At 52.3% G+C, this 16,918-nt stretch overlaps 3 protein-coding genes across 12 annotated transcripts in view; 1 reads left to right on the top strand and 2 right to left on the bottom strand.

The window, feature by feature from the left end:
- Positions 1-5,315, bottom strand: part of TSC2 (TSC complex subunit 2) — a 35,930-nt gene extending 30,615 nt beyond the window's left edge. For 5 of the 9 annotated variants that reach the window (XM_072877990.1, XM_072877986.1, XM_072877985.1 and 2 more), the window contains exons 1-7: positions 4,458-4,588; positions 3,816-3,980; positions 2,832-2,918; positions 2,050-2,160; positions 1,046-1,190; positions 794-911; positions 259-307 (exon numbers count right to left, since the gene is read on the bottom strand). In XM_072877990.1, coding sequence (XP_072734091.1) covers positions 259-307; positions 794-911; positions 1,046-1,190; positions 2,050-2,160; positions 2,832-2,918; positions 3,816-3,980; positions 4,458-4,547 — 765 coding nt within the window. In that variant the 5' untranslated portion in view covers positions 4,548-4,588. Of the gene's footprint in view, positions 1-258; positions 308-793; positions 912-1,045; positions 1,191-1,353; positions 1,510-2,049; positions 2,161-2,831; positions 2,919-3,815; positions 3,981-4,457; positions 4,590-5,051; positions 5,158-5,296 lie in introns of those variants that run through there. The other 4 variants (XM_072877988.1, XM_072877987.1, XM_072877992.1 and 1 more) reach the window with 4 other exon arrangements.
- A 93-nt stretch (positions 5,316-5,408) lies between these two features.
- Positions 5,409-13,090, top strand: NTHL1 (nth like DNA glycosylase 1). Of its 2 annotated transcripts, none has more exons than XM_072877995.1 (6): positions 5,409-5,536; positions 6,092-6,339; positions 8,455-8,625; positions 9,176-9,335; positions 11,150-11,255; positions 11,947-13,090. In XM_072877995.1, exons 1-6 carry the CDS (start codon positions 5,461-5,463, stop codon positions 12,068-12,070), a joined length of 885 nt encoding a protein of 294 aa, XP_072734096.1. In that variant the 5' UTR covers positions 5,409-5,460; the 3' UTR covers positions 12,071-13,090. The 2 variants fall into 2 exon arrangements, with proteins under 2 accessions (XP_072734096.1, XP_072734097.1); XM_072877996.1 differs by lacking the exon at positions 5,409-5,536 and adding an exon at positions 8,304-8,341 and having other exon boundaries at positions 6,243-6,339.
- NHERF2 (NHERF family PDZ scaffold protein 2) overlaps positions 13,079-16,918 on the bottom strand; it is a 41,051-nt gene continuing 37,211 nt past the window's right edge. Inside the window, exon 7 of the mRNA XM_072877993.1 lies at positions 13,079-15,961. Coding sequence (XP_072734094.1) covers positions 15,803-15,961 — 159 coding nt within the window. The 3' untranslated portion in view covers positions 13,079-15,802. The remainder of the gene's footprint in view (positions 15,962-16,918) is intronic.

Genomic DNA, 16,918 nt, shown 5'->3' on the forward strand with positions numbered 1-16,918 from the left:
AAACCATAAAATGCACTGTTGAAACACTGATTCGCTTATCAAATTATCGCTTATCAATGCTCTGTTTGTTTTAGAATAAAATTATTACTGGTGTACGAGATTCAGCGGCTTACAAGTACTTCATAACATTGTATTAGCTCTCTCGTAAGATGAGAATAAACTGAGAGGAGAGTCTGATGATCTGATTTTGTTTGTAAAAGTTAGTTTCAAAGAATTTCAAAGAACTCTAAAGTACTAAGAGAGACTCAAATTACTGACCTCTATGTCCACAGATGATGAAGTCTGAATGCACAAGAGGCATATCTTGCTGTTAGGAAAGAACACTTAATTATAATTGTCTGCTTAATATGATTTTAGGCAAATTATAAAGAGCCAAAATAGACAAGTAAATTGGCATGTTATTTTACTGATCATTCCCCTTACTGTGGCATTGTTGATAACACTCCTAGAGACACTGAACGCTACAATCTCTTTATAGAAGTTAGCTTAAAGTTGCACTTAAATGCAACTCAGTACGCCTACACGAATACAATAGCAGAGACCCTTTGCGAGACTAAGCAATGCAATCAGGTCCATCAGATGGAATGGGGAAAGCACATGCAGTTAAATTAAAACAGATCTGAACATTGTACGAACTGAAAATCAAATATTTGTCAGAAATGTCAAGTATGACCTGAAACGAAACAGATCCAGATTGGATGAAAAAAGATTCCACTTATCTGTATATTGATCTGCAACTTTCTCCTGTAATTTACCAAGAATAAGCACGTAGGAGTTAAAAAAAACAACTTACTGGACCATATCAGCTACATAGTCTTCCAGATAGCAGCTATTGAATTTCACCAGGTTCACTAAAACCAGAAGGAACTCAGAAGACAAACCAACATCCATCCACTGTAGTACAAAGTCAGCTAAAGAAGGAAAACAAATTGTTACAATATGCTGTCTCCCCAGAAGTGTTATCACCACCTTTTTCTCGTATCACTGAATGCCTGTCCCTTGACTTATTCCCACCAAATTGAAGAGGGGTACAGACAATACTCACCTAACTCTTCTTCTAAGTAGGTGATGTATCGTCCATTCTCCGTTAGAGCCTTGAATACTTCAAGCCGTTCATGCAAGTCTTCATTGGAGGGATAGTCCTTAATAACCTTAAAAAAATGTGCTCTGAGGATCCCTAATCTTTCACCCTTAAAAAAAAATAAAAAGAGGAGGGGAGGGGAATAACAGGGTCACTAATGAAAAAAGACAGTTAAGGCCTGGACCTTATCAAGGTCTTATCAAGGTAACAGTAATCTTCATGCTTGAAATTATTTTCTTTTCCTATGGGCTATGAAAGTCTCCTGAAAATACCTCCAGCCTCTACTGGCTACTGACAATGGCTCAGGTCTTCTCAGTCTGTTGTATCAGCACTCAGGGCTGGAGGCATTTTGTCCAGCAACACACAGACAGCATCCAATACACAACGTAATCCATGGAAACTGCAACTGACAGCACTGCCAGTAGAGCATTTTAAAAAAACCAAGCCAACAAACCAGAATCAATGCCTATTCTTTTCGTAAGCCTCTATCCCTACTTTTTCAGAATACTTTGGTCTAATATAGTCTTAACATTTGTATAGCACATTGTGAAATCTGAAGAATTCATAGTATGCTTAACTTGGCCAGGCTAGAGAAGTATCTCATACAGAATTTTTTGCATACTTGACAGGCTGAAACATCAAAAACAGCTGCAGACTAGGACTAATAGGTCTGGGCAAAGACCATATAAAATTTGCTGTACTATGCTGAACTTAACCCCAAGTATTTCCTCTTTTTCAAGAACATTGCCCCAAAACAGAAAAGTTTTCTACAAGTTGTATGAAAGGTTTTGCTATGAGGTCAAACCAAGACTTAAATTTAAATGCTTCCTCTTCCCATTTACTAGGCACAACCAAAATAAGAAACATGGGAAGCTGTAGAGAAGAGCCACCCAATATTTTTCGTGTTCATACTCTGCACAAACCCTAGTTTCAGTGTAGTGTTTCTTCTACAGTTTGTTTGTTTTCACCTGTCCTTGAACGATTGACTTTAGCAGATGAAGAACAGCATGTCTGGCTTCGATGGGGCGCTCTGGCTGGAGCATATCAGCTACCACTTTCCATATTGCTTCCACTGCATGCTGAAAATAAACACAGGAGACAGGCAGTAGTAGGAAAGTTAAGCTTCTTCTGGGATCGTTACCCAGTAGGTCAGTCATTAATTATGGCAAGTTAACGAACAAGATCGCCAGGGATTTCATGTCCAGAGTTCTCTTTTCTGAGGGACACTCTCACCTGCCTGGTCATAAGCTCAGATGAACCACATGAGAAACACCAAATCCCGTCCTACGTGACAACTTGCACCCCAGTAACTGAAGTTCTTCATTCACACACTTACTTCAGTATGAACATTTGTGCAGAAACCTTCACCCAAATACAAGATGAGTTTAAAACCAGTTTGAGGTTGCTTATTAACAAGACAGAAGGAGCTAGCAAACACCTCTTCTACAGGATTAACATCATCTCCCGTGAACCGTCCTGAACAGGCCTGCATATTTGCAGCATTCTCCTTCCATTCAGTTCAGGAAGCCCATCAGCTGTGTCCTCTCTGCTCCACAGTTGGCAGGTTGGACAAAAGTAATTGCCTTGGCACACGAGCCACCCTTTTACAGGTGTGGACAGCACAAAACAGCTTCTGGGATTACCAATTTTAAAAGGCAGGAGCTAAACTACAGGAGCCTCTTATGACAGGTTAAGAGCTGTTGCTTAAATTTTCATCCTTCCAATGTTCACTGAACACTTTGAAACTTACCTCTTCAATTTTTTTTGTTTTTGCCACTTCACAAATTTGACTGATTGCTCGTATCCTGTTACTTAATCCACATTCTATGCTCAGTTCCTGGAAAGAGATGTAGAAATAAGCTAACAGTTTATCTTACTAGAAACACTTATCCATTTCTCAAAGGGGATCATGAACCACTGAAAAATAAATTACACATTTGTCCAAAATGATCTAACCATTATTCATCACTGGAACTTTTCAGGAATTTCTCCAAAAACATTTTTCCATTAGCAAATGATTTGTCAAAACCAGAACTTTCGCAGAACTGGAGACAAGCAGCTTTTCACCTCCAGGACAGAACATCTCATTTTCTTCAGAAAAGTTCGTAACTCACTGACTGTGGCAATCGCCCAGTTCATGGGAGAAGGGCAGAGAAAGGAGGGACATTAAGTCCGGCTTCCCAGCCTTCCAGCAAGTAAGAGCTTGGCTGCTCCAGCACAGACAGGAAGGGATTATGGTCTCCTTCTCCCTTTTATGTGTTTTCCTCCCTGTGTGCCAACTATTCTGGTTACAGACTTGCTGCACCAATTACTGGAATTTTTTTTTTTTTTTTAATTTTCACAAAACCATAAGGTTTTCATAAAATAGAAACAGTTTCCAGCTTGTGCTAACTGCCACCAGGTGAGCATCAGCTCATCATCATCCAGCTCAGACTATAAAAAAAGAGCAACGTATTTTGAGGAAACACCCTGTAACCCGATGTAAGACAACACCATCCTATCAAATATATCAAAAGTGTTCAAACACTGAATAATTAAAATGCTGTAACTTCAAAGTAGGTGAGTTTTACATCCATTTCACTAGAGAATGAATTGAGAGATCAGGTAAAAAGGCATGACCAGAGAGGGAATGAACATCAAAACAGAAAAGAGAATGAGCAAGCCCTCCTTCCGATCCTCTCAGCTCAGGTAATCCAGGCACTATCCCCACCTTTACTATGGTCAGTTCTCGCACCTTGAGTATTTCCGCAGTGATGATAAACTCTGTTTGCTTGCCCTCCGACGACTTTGAACTTCCCCGGGATGTTCCCAGCCCCAAGAGATTCCTGAACTTCTCCTTCAGTCCAGAATCCTTGCTCTGAGGCTTTGCCATTGCTGACAAGCAAGCAGCGCTGAGTCCCTGCAAATACCGAATGGGGGTTCTGTTAAGGGAGGCCCAAGGGGAAAAGAAAAGCAGGAAAACACCAGTAACAGCCATCACACCGTGGCTTTTATGAACAGATCTGGTGCCTCAAGCCATTTCAAACAGGGAAGAAGCCCAACGCTGAGGACAAAACAGCGAGGAGCCCGCACGCATGAGGAGCCTGCACCGCTCCTGCCTTCAGCACCCGCATCCTGCAGCTATCCGGGGAACGGGGAGCTCTGGGCTACCATTTTCTGGGAGCACTGAATGCCCGGCACCACCACAGCCCACACAGAGCAACCACCGCTTTAGAACCGCTGAGCTGATTTTTGAAGTATAAACACACACACACACACACACACACTTTTTGGCGGGTGTGAGCCAAAGTACTTGTTCCCAGTCCAAAAGCAACGGACAAGCACACAGCACTGTAAAGTAGATGTCGAAAGTAGCAAGACGTGAGGAAGGACTTACGAATCTGAGCGTTCCAACATCCAAATGCTGCCATGGCAAGGAGAAAGAGGGGGAGCGAGAACAAACACACCCATTAAAGCAACGGGACATCGCCAGTAACGTCCTTCAGAAACTGTCTCCCCAGCCAGCCCCAGCCCGCGGCCCCTCGGGGACCCCCGCACCCGGCTCAGAGCAGGACACCCGATCCTCGCATGCTGGCCCAGCCCCAGCACCCTGCCCTCGGCACAGGCTCCCGCACAAACCCGGCAGGCCCCAGCTACGCCCCACGCCCCCATGGACATGCCACAGCCTTCCCCACGCCCCGGGGACACGCCACAGCAATCCCTTCTGCTCCCCGGGGACACGCCACAGCCCCTGTCCCCGCAGCCCAGGGGACATGCTGCTGCCCCCAGCCCAGGGGACACGCCATGGCCCCCAGCCCAACATCACCAGGGGGACACACCGCAACCCACCGCCGCGGGGGACACACCGCAGCCCCTGCTACAGCCCGGGACAGGGCACAGCGTCCCCCCGGCCCTCCCCGGACACGCCGGGACCGCACCGCAATCCCCCCCGCACCGCCCCGGGACACGCCGCAACCCCTCAGGGACACACAACGGGGGAGACGCCACAGGGCCCCGCTCCCCGGCACAGCCCGGCTCCCTGACAGGGGACACCCAGGGGACACCCCCCGGCCGGGGGCAGCCGCCAGCCCCACACACACACACACACCCCCGGGGCACGGCAAGGCCCCGCCTCCCGCTAGGCCCCCGCCAGGCCCCCGCGCACCCCGGCCCCCGGCGCGGGCAGCGCCCCCCGCCCGGGCAACGGGGCCGCCGCTCGCCCACTCCCTCACTCACCCGCCGACCCCCGGCCCGGCCCCGCCGCCCCCGGCCCGCGCCCCGCTCCGCGCCGGCCCCCCCGCACCGCGCCGCGCCCCGCCCCCGGCGGAAGTCCCGCCGCTTCCGGCGCCCGCCGCCCGCCGCGGGGCACGCCGGGGCCGGTAGTGCCCGGGACCGCCGCCATGTGCGCGGCCCTGTCCGCCGGCGGGGGGTGGGCGGCGGCCCGGCGGCTCGGCAGGGCCGGGGGGGCGGCCGGAGGTACGGGGCGGGGGCGCGGGCGCGGAGATCGGTGCTTCCCCGGGCTGGCGGGGTCGTGTGGGGCCCCGGCCCGGCCTTGGCACGGGGAGGGGGCCTGGGGGCCTGCAAGCAGGGGGATGAGGGCCCGGCCCAGCCGGTGTCCGGACAGGGCATGGTGTCCTTGTCACGTTCCCCTCGGAGCCCGGGCTGTGGCAGCACCCCGGCGGCTGTCCTGCCTGTGGCACTGGGCGAGGGCCTGGGCATGCATCTCGTCGTTCAGCAGCCTCCTGTGTGCTTGGGTCACGCGTCCCCGTGGTGTGACATGTGTCCCCAGCCGTTGTCACCTGTTTCCCAGGTCCTTCCCAGCCATTCCTCGCCCCATGGCTGGCTCCAGTTAGGGCTGGGTGGATGTGAGGGGTTGCTGCTGGGTTGGGACTGCGGGGAAGACGAATTCAGCCCTCGTCAGGGTCCCCCGGGTGGTTGCTGACACACGGGGCTGGCGCTGGGCTCTGGTGGGAGACGAAGGCTTCTTTCCCCTGGCCTCAGGCCTGAAAATCTCTCTCCCATCTCTTGCAGTGAGCCAGGTCCGCAGCACAGCCAGCATCCCGAGGCGCAGCAGGAAGAGGAAGAGCGTCGCCATAGCCTACGAATCTGGGCAGGGGGATGGTGCGGAGCAAGGGACGTCTGAGCCCCAGAGACCACGCTGGGAGCCAAGGGACTGGCGCCAGCAGCTGGAGCGCATCCGGGAAATGAGGAGGAACAGAGATGCTCCCGTCGATGAGATGGGAGTGGAGAAGTGTTACGACAGCAGCGCACCTCCACAGGTAACAACACTCTGCTGCCCTGCTCCGTCAGGCGGGCACATGAAAATACAACCCCGCTTCCGCAGCCCTCCGGCCTTCCTCGTCCTCACGTTGCCCCTGGATATGTCCCATTTTGGATATCGCCAGAACAGAAAAATAAACACAAGGCGTATCAGGACTCTAGGCTGGGATTGGTCCCACAAGAGGTTACTGCACAAGCGTGCGTATGAGAGAAACCCTTCATCCTGCTAGAGGAGGAGAGTCAGCCGGTGCCTCTCTGATGCCAGGCTCGTTGGCTTCAGGCAGCCCTTGTGAAACGGCAGTGGGTGTTTTCTGAGATGTTCTCTGCTCGTATTCAGCCCATGCTGGGCACTAGAGACCAGCTAGCAAACACAGCTGTGAAAGGCCCTTGTCCTCTGCTTCAGCTGCTGCCAGAAGAGTTAGCAGGCTGAACCAAGAGTAGGAGCCACAGCAAAAATTGGATGATTTTGGACTTGGGAGTGAAAACCCTGAAAGTGTATTGTGGCAGTGCTGTCTTCTGGGGAAGGCTGGCAGGGTGTGAAGGCATGTCCCTTTTTTCTTAAAAATCTCTGTAGGAGTCCAAGGAAAGTATCCAGCAAGATGGCTCTGTAATACAGAGGAAAAACAGTACGGAGAACAGGCGAGGGGAGCTGAGAAAAAACTTTCCAGGCTGCTTTTATGCTCTTCAGAGCAGTCCAGAAGCATAGGTTGGCTTCCTCCCCTCTTGCGGCCCACTTCTAAGGGGATACTGGTTGAAAGGAAGGGCCATGCTGGGATGGCACTGTGCTCCCCAAGCCTGGGAACACAATCAAAGGCCCCAGATGACACCTCCCTCCGAGGGGACCATTTGCATCAGTACAAAAAAACAAAGCGGAGTGAGGCCGTGGCGCGGCGCTGGGATCCGGGGCTGCAGGGCTGCGCTCTCGTGCACGGCGCTGGTGTGGGAACGCGGAGATAACCCGCAGGCAGGCTCGGCGGAGCAGCGGGAGTCGTGCGCTCTATGGCGACCTGCCGGGCTCTGAGGGAGGGGTCTTGAAGACACAGCTGCACCGCTTCAGCACACGTGACGCTGTCCTTATTGCTGGCATCGTGCCTTGGGCTTGGATCCCTGGGGAAAACGGTTAGCTTTGACTCCGGATTCAGACAGCGTCACACGCTCTGCAGCCCTGTGGGCTGGCACCAAGTGCAGCTGTGGGGCCAGGGGGACCACGGTGCTTGATACGGAAATAGCTTTTCTTCCCTAGGGAAGCAGGGTTGCTGCTTCCAAGAAAAAGCAGATGTTGTAACCCTCAGCTCACACCAGCGCTCCTCACACAATTTCCATGCGCTCGGAGATTACCCTACTTCCATGCGCTCAGAGATTTTTCCTGGTGCACCTGCGGTTTTGTAAACTTTGTTTGTAAGAGAGCTGGAGGAAGGATTGTATCCCATGTTATCCTGGGTCAGTCCAGGTTAGTTGCATCATCCTCCTCATTCTGGTGGGAACAGAATCGCATCTGGGGAAAAATCTATTGAAAAATAGGAGGTGAATGGTCTGGGCTAAACCCCGCGTGACAGCATCAGAGGAACTTGTGGGTTTTGTGCTTCATCTCCCAGGCTCTGTCATCCCAGTTCTTTAGATTTGGTTTCATAAGGAGCTCACTGGAGCCAGATACCCAGTTCCTACTGAAGCGTAGTGGGAAAGGGATGGGATTTTCAAAAGCTCCTTTAGAGCAGAAGTTGCATGAAAAATCGTTGGGCGTTTGTACTTCTACATCCTGTGAGGTCTCCTGAGAATCCCATCATCAGGAAGAGCTTTGTCTGACCCTTTGTGGCTAAGCACTGGCATCCTTGGATGCGAGATCCCAGCAGGCCATAGCTGCTCTGTGCCCCTTTACACAAGCTGACTGCTTAGATTGAAGGTGTTTCTTTTTTCCCTTTATTGTGTGGTAGCATTAAAAGGTTATGGATTATTTCTGTTGCAGCCTTCCAGTGTCTTGTAGACGGATACGGCTGAACCAGGGTAGGTGCATGTTATGCACTGGACTGAAGATGGTGCTGGGTGGGAGAACTGAGCCCCAGAGGTGGCCAGATCCTCTCAGAGATCTTGGGGTGTCTCACTGTCCTTTTCCCCAGGTTATGCGCTACCAAGTTCTGCTGTCGCTGATGCTCTCCAGCCAGACCAAGGACCAGGTGACATCAGCTGCCATGCTGCGCCTGAGGCAGCACGGCCTCACGGTCGACAGTATTTTGCAGATGGATGATGCGACGCTTGGGCAGATCATTTACCCTGTAGGATTCTGGAGGGTGAGTGCAGGATCGCGGCAGCACCCGATGTGCACGTAGAGGAACCCCCTCCACCGTCCTCTGCTCCCATGCAGCTGTCTGAGACAGCTCAGAGGCCCAGGGGAGGAGCGCAAGGCGGGTGCAGGCTTGTCCTTTGCAGGCTGTACTCGTGGCCAGTCGCTGAGCTGACAGCAGGAGGTGGGTGCAAACCAGCCCTGCTCCTGAGAGACGCACCCCCAGCCGGTATTCAGCCTGCGTGCCGTGCCCCGTGGTGATCTTTCCCCTGGAGTCAAGCTGAAGGCTGTATTTTACACCATTTTTAGCAATTTGTATTCACAGCAAGATTGTTTGCTGAAGTGCCTGGAGCGCGCAGGGGAGGTTAGAGCTAATCAGGTCTCAGCATTTTGCTTTCAAGGAGAAATCAAAGACCTCTGTCTCCCCTCCGCAGACTCCGGTGTGTAGCCTCACATGTAACATACGCTCAGGAATGGTTTGTTTTCTGAGCTGTTTGTCTCTTTTCCCTGTATCGGAGGGCAACTTGGATTTTCTGCCTTTCCCCTTGGTTTTCCAGAACAAGGTGAAGTACATAAAGCAGACGACAGCCATCCTGAAGCAGAAGTACGGGGGCGACATACCGAGAACCGTGGAGGAGCTGGTGCAGCTGCCAGGAGTTGGGCCCAAAATGGCCCACTTGGCCATGAACATTGCCTGGGACAGCGTGTCCGGGATAGGTAGGTTGGACCATGTTTTTCCTGTTCCTCTCCTAAATCCTGCCTGATCCATTCCCTGGGCAGAGGGGAAGCATTGCAGCTGGGTAAACTACCGGCCCCAGGAGCCTGATAGCATCGCTTCAGTTTAGTCATCCGCAGAGTATTTGGGTGGGTGAAGGATGTGACCCTCAACCACTCGCAGCGGATGAGTTGCTATAGGATTTAAGCAGGGATCCAGCTACTGTTTTTCCCCAAATTTGATAGCAGAAATCCCCAAGGGCAGTCACTCCCTCCCCTCAGATGCTGGTAAGCAGTGCAAGTATTGCTGAATTGGGTAGGCATCCAAAAAGATGTGCTAGCAGAATAATGCTTTGAAATCTCTTTGGTGTCAAGTGAAAGAGAGGTGGGGGTAATTTTGTGATTTGGTGATAGCTGTAGGATAGTCTGAGGTTATTTTTTTCCGGGGTTGCTTCTGTTTAAACAAATCTCATTCGGGATTTTTGTTTGGCAAGCCATAAGAGGGCAGAAGCAGGGCTTAGTAAAATTACTGTTTGAAATCGGTAATTCATGATGGGTCGTAGAAAGAAATGGTCTCGGGCAATCTGTAGCTACAGAATTTCTGATCTCTTTTAGTTCCTGCGGCTGGGCAATAGGTGACCACAGGTACATTTGCTTATTTGCCGTGTTTATTGAACAGAGAGCATAGGAAAGCACATAGCTGTACCCCGTGGAGCTGTGTGCTTTAGCAGTGATAGGCTGGGAAGAAGTCTGCGGTGGAGATGGGCCCAGGCCAGACCCAGGGCGGGTTTGCTCCTGCACGATGCTTCTTTGGGAAGCACGGAGGGAGCGTGGCTGGCAGCAGAGCTGCGTGCAGCAGCCGGCAGATGGGGCTGGACGATCAGCTGCGGCATCCCAGAGGGCTGCCTGGCCTGGGGGCCCCTGGGGACAGATTAATATTCCAAGTGTATTTGCTGCTTAATAGAGGAGCCCTGGGAAAGCTAGGAACGGTGCCACCTGATGAATGACTGCCGCCGCGGCGAGCACGCAGCCCAAGGTCAGTGCGGGTGGCAGCTGACTCCCACAGCCCCACCGGTGAGCCTCAGCTGTACAAAATGTGGCTTTTGCGCTAGATTCGACAGCGCTTGGGGTCTGTTCTTCTCTCCCTGCAGTGGGGGAGGGAAGTCTAGAGGGAGCCAAACTAGCCAACTATTTTCCAAATAATTGTGTGCTCAGTTTTGATTTAGGAGGCAAGACTTAGTCTTCCTGTTTACAGCAGTTTCCTGGGTTTTGCCCAATTAGCTATAGAGACAGGTTTATCGCTGCTGATCTAACAATAATATACTTTGCATTCAGAGCTTTTTAGCTCAAAGCACTTTATAAACATTCGTTTAAGCCTCACAAACCCTCTTGTGTTGGTAGGTATTATGAAATGTGTTTTCCATCTGGGTAAACTAAGGGGCAGAGATTGCAACTTGCATAACATCAGCTGAAACACAGGGAGGAAGAGAACTTGGGACAAGCTGCCCTGTGCCTGCTAGATCAGAGCACGCGAACCTTTGAAGGAAGGCTGGGTCAGATTGTGTGAGCGTGTTGCTAGCTGCGTGGTGCGAGATATCCATCCCGTCTTGCTTTTGGCTCTGGGCCTCGGAAGAAAGCAGCATGTTTGTTCTGCGAGTGAGCTTCCCCTCCTGTTTCACCTGCCTGTTCCTGCCGGCCCGCGGAGGAAGCCCGTGCAGGGCACTGTACCTGCTCTGCTGTGACAGGCAGCTTTTGGCTGTGCTCTCTCCGTTCAGGTGTGTCTGCCCCCACCTAAACTCTGGGCTCTCCCTTCCTAGCTGTGGACACCCATGTGCACAGGATCACAAACAGGCTGAAGTGGGTGAAGAAGGAGACCAGATACCCCGAGGAAACTCGGGCAGCGCTGGAGGACTGGCTGCCCAGGTGAGGTCTGAGACCCCAGCCTCCTTCCTCCACACCAAGCCCCTCAAGCTAGCTTCAGGAGCCATGGCTGCACACAATCCTGCTGATAGCATTTTCAGTGACTGCACTTTGGGTCCCTCCTCTTTATGGGGGACTAGTCTGCAGGTGTTTCTCCTCTCCCAGAGAGCTGCAGCAGCACCATTTCAGCTACTTGGTTGTTTCGTGGCTATCAGGTATATCGATCACCACTATTGCAGCCAGGTACCTGGAGGTCTTGATGCCCGATTCTTGCCTTGACAAGTTTACCATGACCCAAGCCAGGTGCTTTTCTACACAGGACCTTGCTGAGCCTAATGGCCACAGCAGTATCAGACCATGGTTGGATTCTGGCCTTCATTGATGCTTGGTCTTCAGTATCAAAGGCCAGCTGACAGGTACTCTGTTGCATCTCCACATCTGGCACATGCCTTAGCACAAGAGAATGACCACAGGCACTTCGTGTGTCTGTCCTCTGCTCCCCACCCCAGTTCAGAGGGATCAGGAAAGGTTAGGAGGGCTGTTCTTAGCAGGAGGCTGGGCCCTGCCTCCAGGCACCTTGGGAAGCCAAGAGGAACAGGCAGTAGGTGAAAGGGATCCATTTAAAAGCACGGGCTGTTCTTTAACCCCTCCAAGCAGCTGTATCGGAAGGCTTATGTTTTTCCTCTCACTGCAGGGATCTCTGGAGGGAGATAAACTGGCTCTTGGTGGGCTTTGGCCAGCAGACCTGCCTGCCTGTGAATCCTTGCTGCAACGAGTGCCTCAATCAAGACATTTGCCCAGCTGCTAAGAGACGCTGAGGGATCATCCGGTCTTCATAGAGCAACAAAGCTGCTTCAGCTCAGCAGCAGCCCGGAGCTGAGCCCTGTAAAGCTGTGCTTTGCACGGGGCTGGCTGTGTGACTGCAGGGAAACAGGAGACTGCTGCAGCCAGCTCAGCATCTCTGGGGAGGGAGCAGCCGCTGGCAATGGCTGAGCTCTCGAGAGGAAAAAGGGTCTTTCAAAGTGCAGCAGTCCTGCTGTGTCAGTGCTTAAGGCTCCAGCCCCCGTGTGGATGCCTGAGCGTGTCCCAGCAGAGCAGCAAGCTGTGCCGCGTCAGGAGTAGCTGGAGAGAAATGCTTTGTCCTAGGGGCCTTGCTGCTGCTTGTAAATACACATTTAATAAAGGTGGTGGAGGTTGGTTTTTTTTCTACTCGTGAGGTTTGCTGGCATTTGTGCAACACAGGGCAGAGGGAGGAGAGCACTGGTGATCTCACCAAAGCCTGAGACCATAGCAACCAGCCCTGCCAGCTGAGAGCAGGCAGCACGCAGCCTGCCAAGCCGCCTGCCTAGCCCGGGCAGCGAGGGACACTGCAATGAATGAGGTACAACTGAAGACTTCACCAGCCAGGATCAGAGGAGGCCACTGCCTGGACAAGTGACCTTTGGGTCCTGGTAGCGGAAGAGCAGGGGTAATGCAGAGCAGGAGGAGGGACAGGAGACAAGCCAGTGTCGCTCTCGGTGCTGTGTGTGCCAGCAAGGGTTACGGTGGCCACAGGAGCCAGGCTAGCGTGCGCCTCAGAAGCTGACAGAAGGGACACCACCACTGTGCGCCTCAGAAGCTGACAGAAGGGACACCACCACCGTCTGTGTTTTGTTCTTCAAACAAAGGGCAGTGCTGACTTCATTGTGGAGCTTCAAAGGAATAATTTCAGTTACTCTTTAAACAGGCAAGGGAGGAAGCACAGTTTATAATGTGCTAAAGAAGGCTGTAATTCCGCTCTGAAGTTCCCTACCAAACAGATGAGGAACGAGCAAATAAGTACTCGGTACATGGGAAAACGAAGTTTATTACTGACATTACAGTGTACATTATGTTTTTACAATGCAGCTGACAGCCTTATACTTTATTGATTTTTTTCCAAGTTAAACGTACAGGAACTGAATAACTACTACTGAGCTACAAGATGTCAGAAATATGATAAGTGCTTTAACCAGGAGCAGTTTCCATGGACTAAGCAGAGATTAAGATTTTAAAATCTTATCAGTACAGATTTGCACACCTGATTTCTTTTGATCTGCATTAAAAACTACACGTTCTTCCCCCCCCCCCCCTCAACTACAGCGGTGCAGTCTTGTATGAGAATTGCAGTATTTACAAACAGGTCTTTGCTCTCTGACATGCATCGAGTGCGACGTTTAGGTTGGTGTAATGGGGAACGCTCTGCCCTGCGCAGACCGGGGCACTGCCTGGGGTTTGGCTATGCAGGCACGGGAAGCAACGTGCATGCCATGGAAAAAAAAAAAAAGCTTCTTCAAAAGATTACTGATTTATAGAAGCAAATATTTTGGGGGCCAAAAAGAGAGCAGGTAGTTGTCTTTGAAGTGGGATAGGGAAGAGGTGTCTTGTTAATGGCAGAGTCCTGGAGGGGAGGCAAACCTCTCTGCATCCTGAGCCATCATCCCGCTGCCAGTCTTGTCACCGATAGCCAAACACCTGCACCAGTTCCTCTCCAAAGTCATTATTTTCAACCTGTTCGGCCCATCGACATTCCTAAAAGCTAACTTTCATAAAAGAGAACTCATCTCCTTCAACCCCTGAGGCTTCCATGCTCTCCTGCCGGCCAGCTAACAGCCGCAGGCATCAGCTGCGTCCTATGGTGAAGCCAAATGTCCCGGCTCCGCTGCTGCAGTCCCCCTGTCCCGCACCGACCCGCCGCTGTGCCGAGCCCCAACCCGCTGCTGAGGAGAGCAGTAAACGTTATAAGGCACCTTTCAGCTCGATACTTAGGAAATACACCCAGAGCCGGTACGATATCTGTCGCGCACTAACCCAAAGGCCACGGGCTTGTAACACAGCAGTGCTGGAGTAACCCAGGGCAAATTCACAGCTGTGTGTTTTAAAATGGTCATCGATGTCTAAGTGATTGCTGCCATTTGCTTTTAGCTGAGGAAAGTGGGTTTGTACTCGACTGTCCTGCTGTGCCCAGTCCCTTCCCACTGCTGCCTTGGCATTTGAGCTGAAATACCGGGCAGCCACCGCGGCTGGGCTTGGGGAGCTGCTGGAGCGCCAGCGGGAGGGGGCCAGCCCATCACGGCCGGGACCCTGCTCTGGTAAAACACCTCTGTCTGCAACCTCTGAGAGGGTGGTGTAGTTCAGCTTAGTCATCTTCCCTCATTTACAGCCAAAGGCAAGTAATAAAGAGCTTAAAGCAGCTTAATTTGTAATGCTTTAAAGATACATTTTGAGGCTGTAATACCAAGAGCAGGGTGTTTTCAAAGGAGGTCTCAGAAAGCCAAAGCAACTGCCCGCTCCACAGCCAGCCCCGCAGGGACTCCACGGCTTCGGAGGACGTCCTGCCGGTGGCGAGACAGGGACTCAGTTACGCTCACGGGCTGGAGGCATCAAATACCAGCCCAGAAGTAACAAACCAGGTGGGACCTGGACCCTGCTCCAGGACCCAGCACCCAGGCACAGCCACAGCCGAGCTCCACTTCCCCAGCGCCAAGCCCGCAGCTAGAGCCGGATCCCCGCGTTCCGCCCTGGAAACGGACGCTGGGTTGTGCTCGCTTTCAAGTCTGTCCAAGGAGTTTTTGTAGCATCTCGTGGCTCTTGTCTTCTTGCAAGGCTGCCGGAGCCGGGCCGGCAGCACCGTTCCTCGCACCACGGGGCAGGACTGGCCCCGCTCCCTGCCTTCCCCCGCCGCTCAGCGCTGCATCGACCGCTGCAAATGGTGAGGCCTGTGGCATTTGGGCTGTTGGGTTTGGGATTTGTTTTTAAGTCCTGCCCTCTCCCCTCTGCAGAGCTGCTGGGGATGAAAAAGGGGCTTTTATTGCCGGGGCAGAAGTCACTGGTGGGGAGGGAGGTTCCTCAACTAACTGGAAACATATGGGACTACATTAAAAAAAAAAAAACACCAAAAAAACCCAACAAAACAAATTTTTTCTTTTCAATAGCAAAGCCAACAAGAGCGATTTACAGCCACTGTCCGTTTTCCCATTGTGCGAGTAGTTAACGCTGCAGATGGGGTGTGCTGGGGAGGGGGTGCCAGGTACACCCCACCCTGCGGGCACCCACCACGGCAGGGGCACGAGGCCATAAGACGTTTGTTTGCACAGGGGCACAGAGCATCCCATGGGGCTCAGTCTGGGACACCCGCAACACCAAAACAAACACCCCAAATTTAAAAAAAAAAAAAAGTAATAGAAGCCTAAATGATGCAGGTAAGAAACAAGAGTTAAACTCTTCCAGTCCTTTCTCATAGGAACAGGGGACGGCAGGCAGCCAGAGCTGGGCTGAAGAGCAAGCAAGAAAAGGAGCTTTGGTCACATTTGTCTTATGAGAATCGCTGGTGAGTAACAATAATAATAATAATAATAATAAAAAAATTTAAAAAAAAAAAGGACTTTAAAATACGCCTTGTAAAAGCAACCAGTGAAGAGCAGAGCACAAAGCATCTCACATGGACACCGAAGGACAGGGCGTAGGCACCTCAGAAATGTCCGAGCTGGGGCAGGGGCAGGAGGGTGGCGGACGGCAGCCACCAGCAAGGCTCAGAAATTGCTGAAAATCTCTCGCTTCTTGTTCCAGTCCATCTGCGGAGCTCTCTTCTTCACCCGCTTGGCCCGCACCTTCTCCTTGGCCTCGGCAGCCGTTGGGCTCAGGGTCAGCCCGCTCTCCTCAAACGGGTCTTTCTTCTCCGCGTCTCCATCCTGCGTGGAGAAGGGAGAAAAGACTTCAGCCCATGGCAGCATCCTCCCCACCGCCACGAGCACAGCCACGGTGTCCTGCAGCGTTTCACCCCACGCAGCCCCAGGAGAGGCATTTCCTCCAGCGCGCACGATAAGCTAACACGCAGGGGTGGGGGTTTTTTTGGAGCAGAAGGTCCAAGTCCCTCCCCTGTGCCGTGCCTGTGGCTTCACTGGCGGCGGCAGCACCCGTGTAGCCACAGAGTTAATCACTACATTGCATTTTGTGGGGTTTTTTTCCCTGCCTGAAGAATGCGTGGCTGCCACGGCTGGAAGTGGAAAAGCAGAAACACAGAAGCTGCTGCCAGAGGGGAAACAAGCTGCTCCGCTCGTCTGCTGGGAAAATGAAAAATAAGCCTCTGGTGTAGGCAGAAAGCAGGGATGAGGGAGCAAGCTGGGTGAGCCTCGGGGCTCGCAGGGAGGGGTTCGCCTGCCCGGGCACCCGTTTGCTCCCAGAGCACCCGTGGCTAACCGAGGCGGGGATGGGGGTGCGTGGGAGGACAGCAGCGGCTGTCTGCGTGCCCAGCTGGCCATGCCCAGCACAGCCGCCAGTCGAGGGACTATTTGCTTTAGGAACTGTATTGAAAACAGCATCTTTCCATCTGCTTAATATAAGTACTTCTATAATAAGAAAATTAACTTTCCTTTCTGAAGTCACTGCCGCCGCGGCAATGTGCCCTCAAGCCAGAAACCCCAGGTGCCCCTCCACTAACCCTGACCCTCTTGTTCCTGCAGAAGGTGAAGGACGGCCACCACGTCCTCAGGCTCCAGTTAACGGCCTGGCCAAAATGCTTTTACTCCATTGCATCCCTGCTAGGGACAGACCCCACACCAGGTCTCCGAGCCCCTCAAACCGCACAGGTCTGGGAAGCATCGTCCCTGCCAGGACTCGGTTCATCAGAGCTGGTTTCAGCGGGCAGC

The sequence above is a fragment of the Ciconia boyciana genome, chromosome 13 (assembly GCF_034638445.1).
Source record: "Ciconia boyciana chromosome 13, ASM3463844v1, whole genome shotgun sequence".
Taxonomy (NCBI): Eukaryota; Metazoa; Chordata; class Aves; order Ciconiiformes; family Ciconiidae; genus Ciconia; species Ciconia boyciana.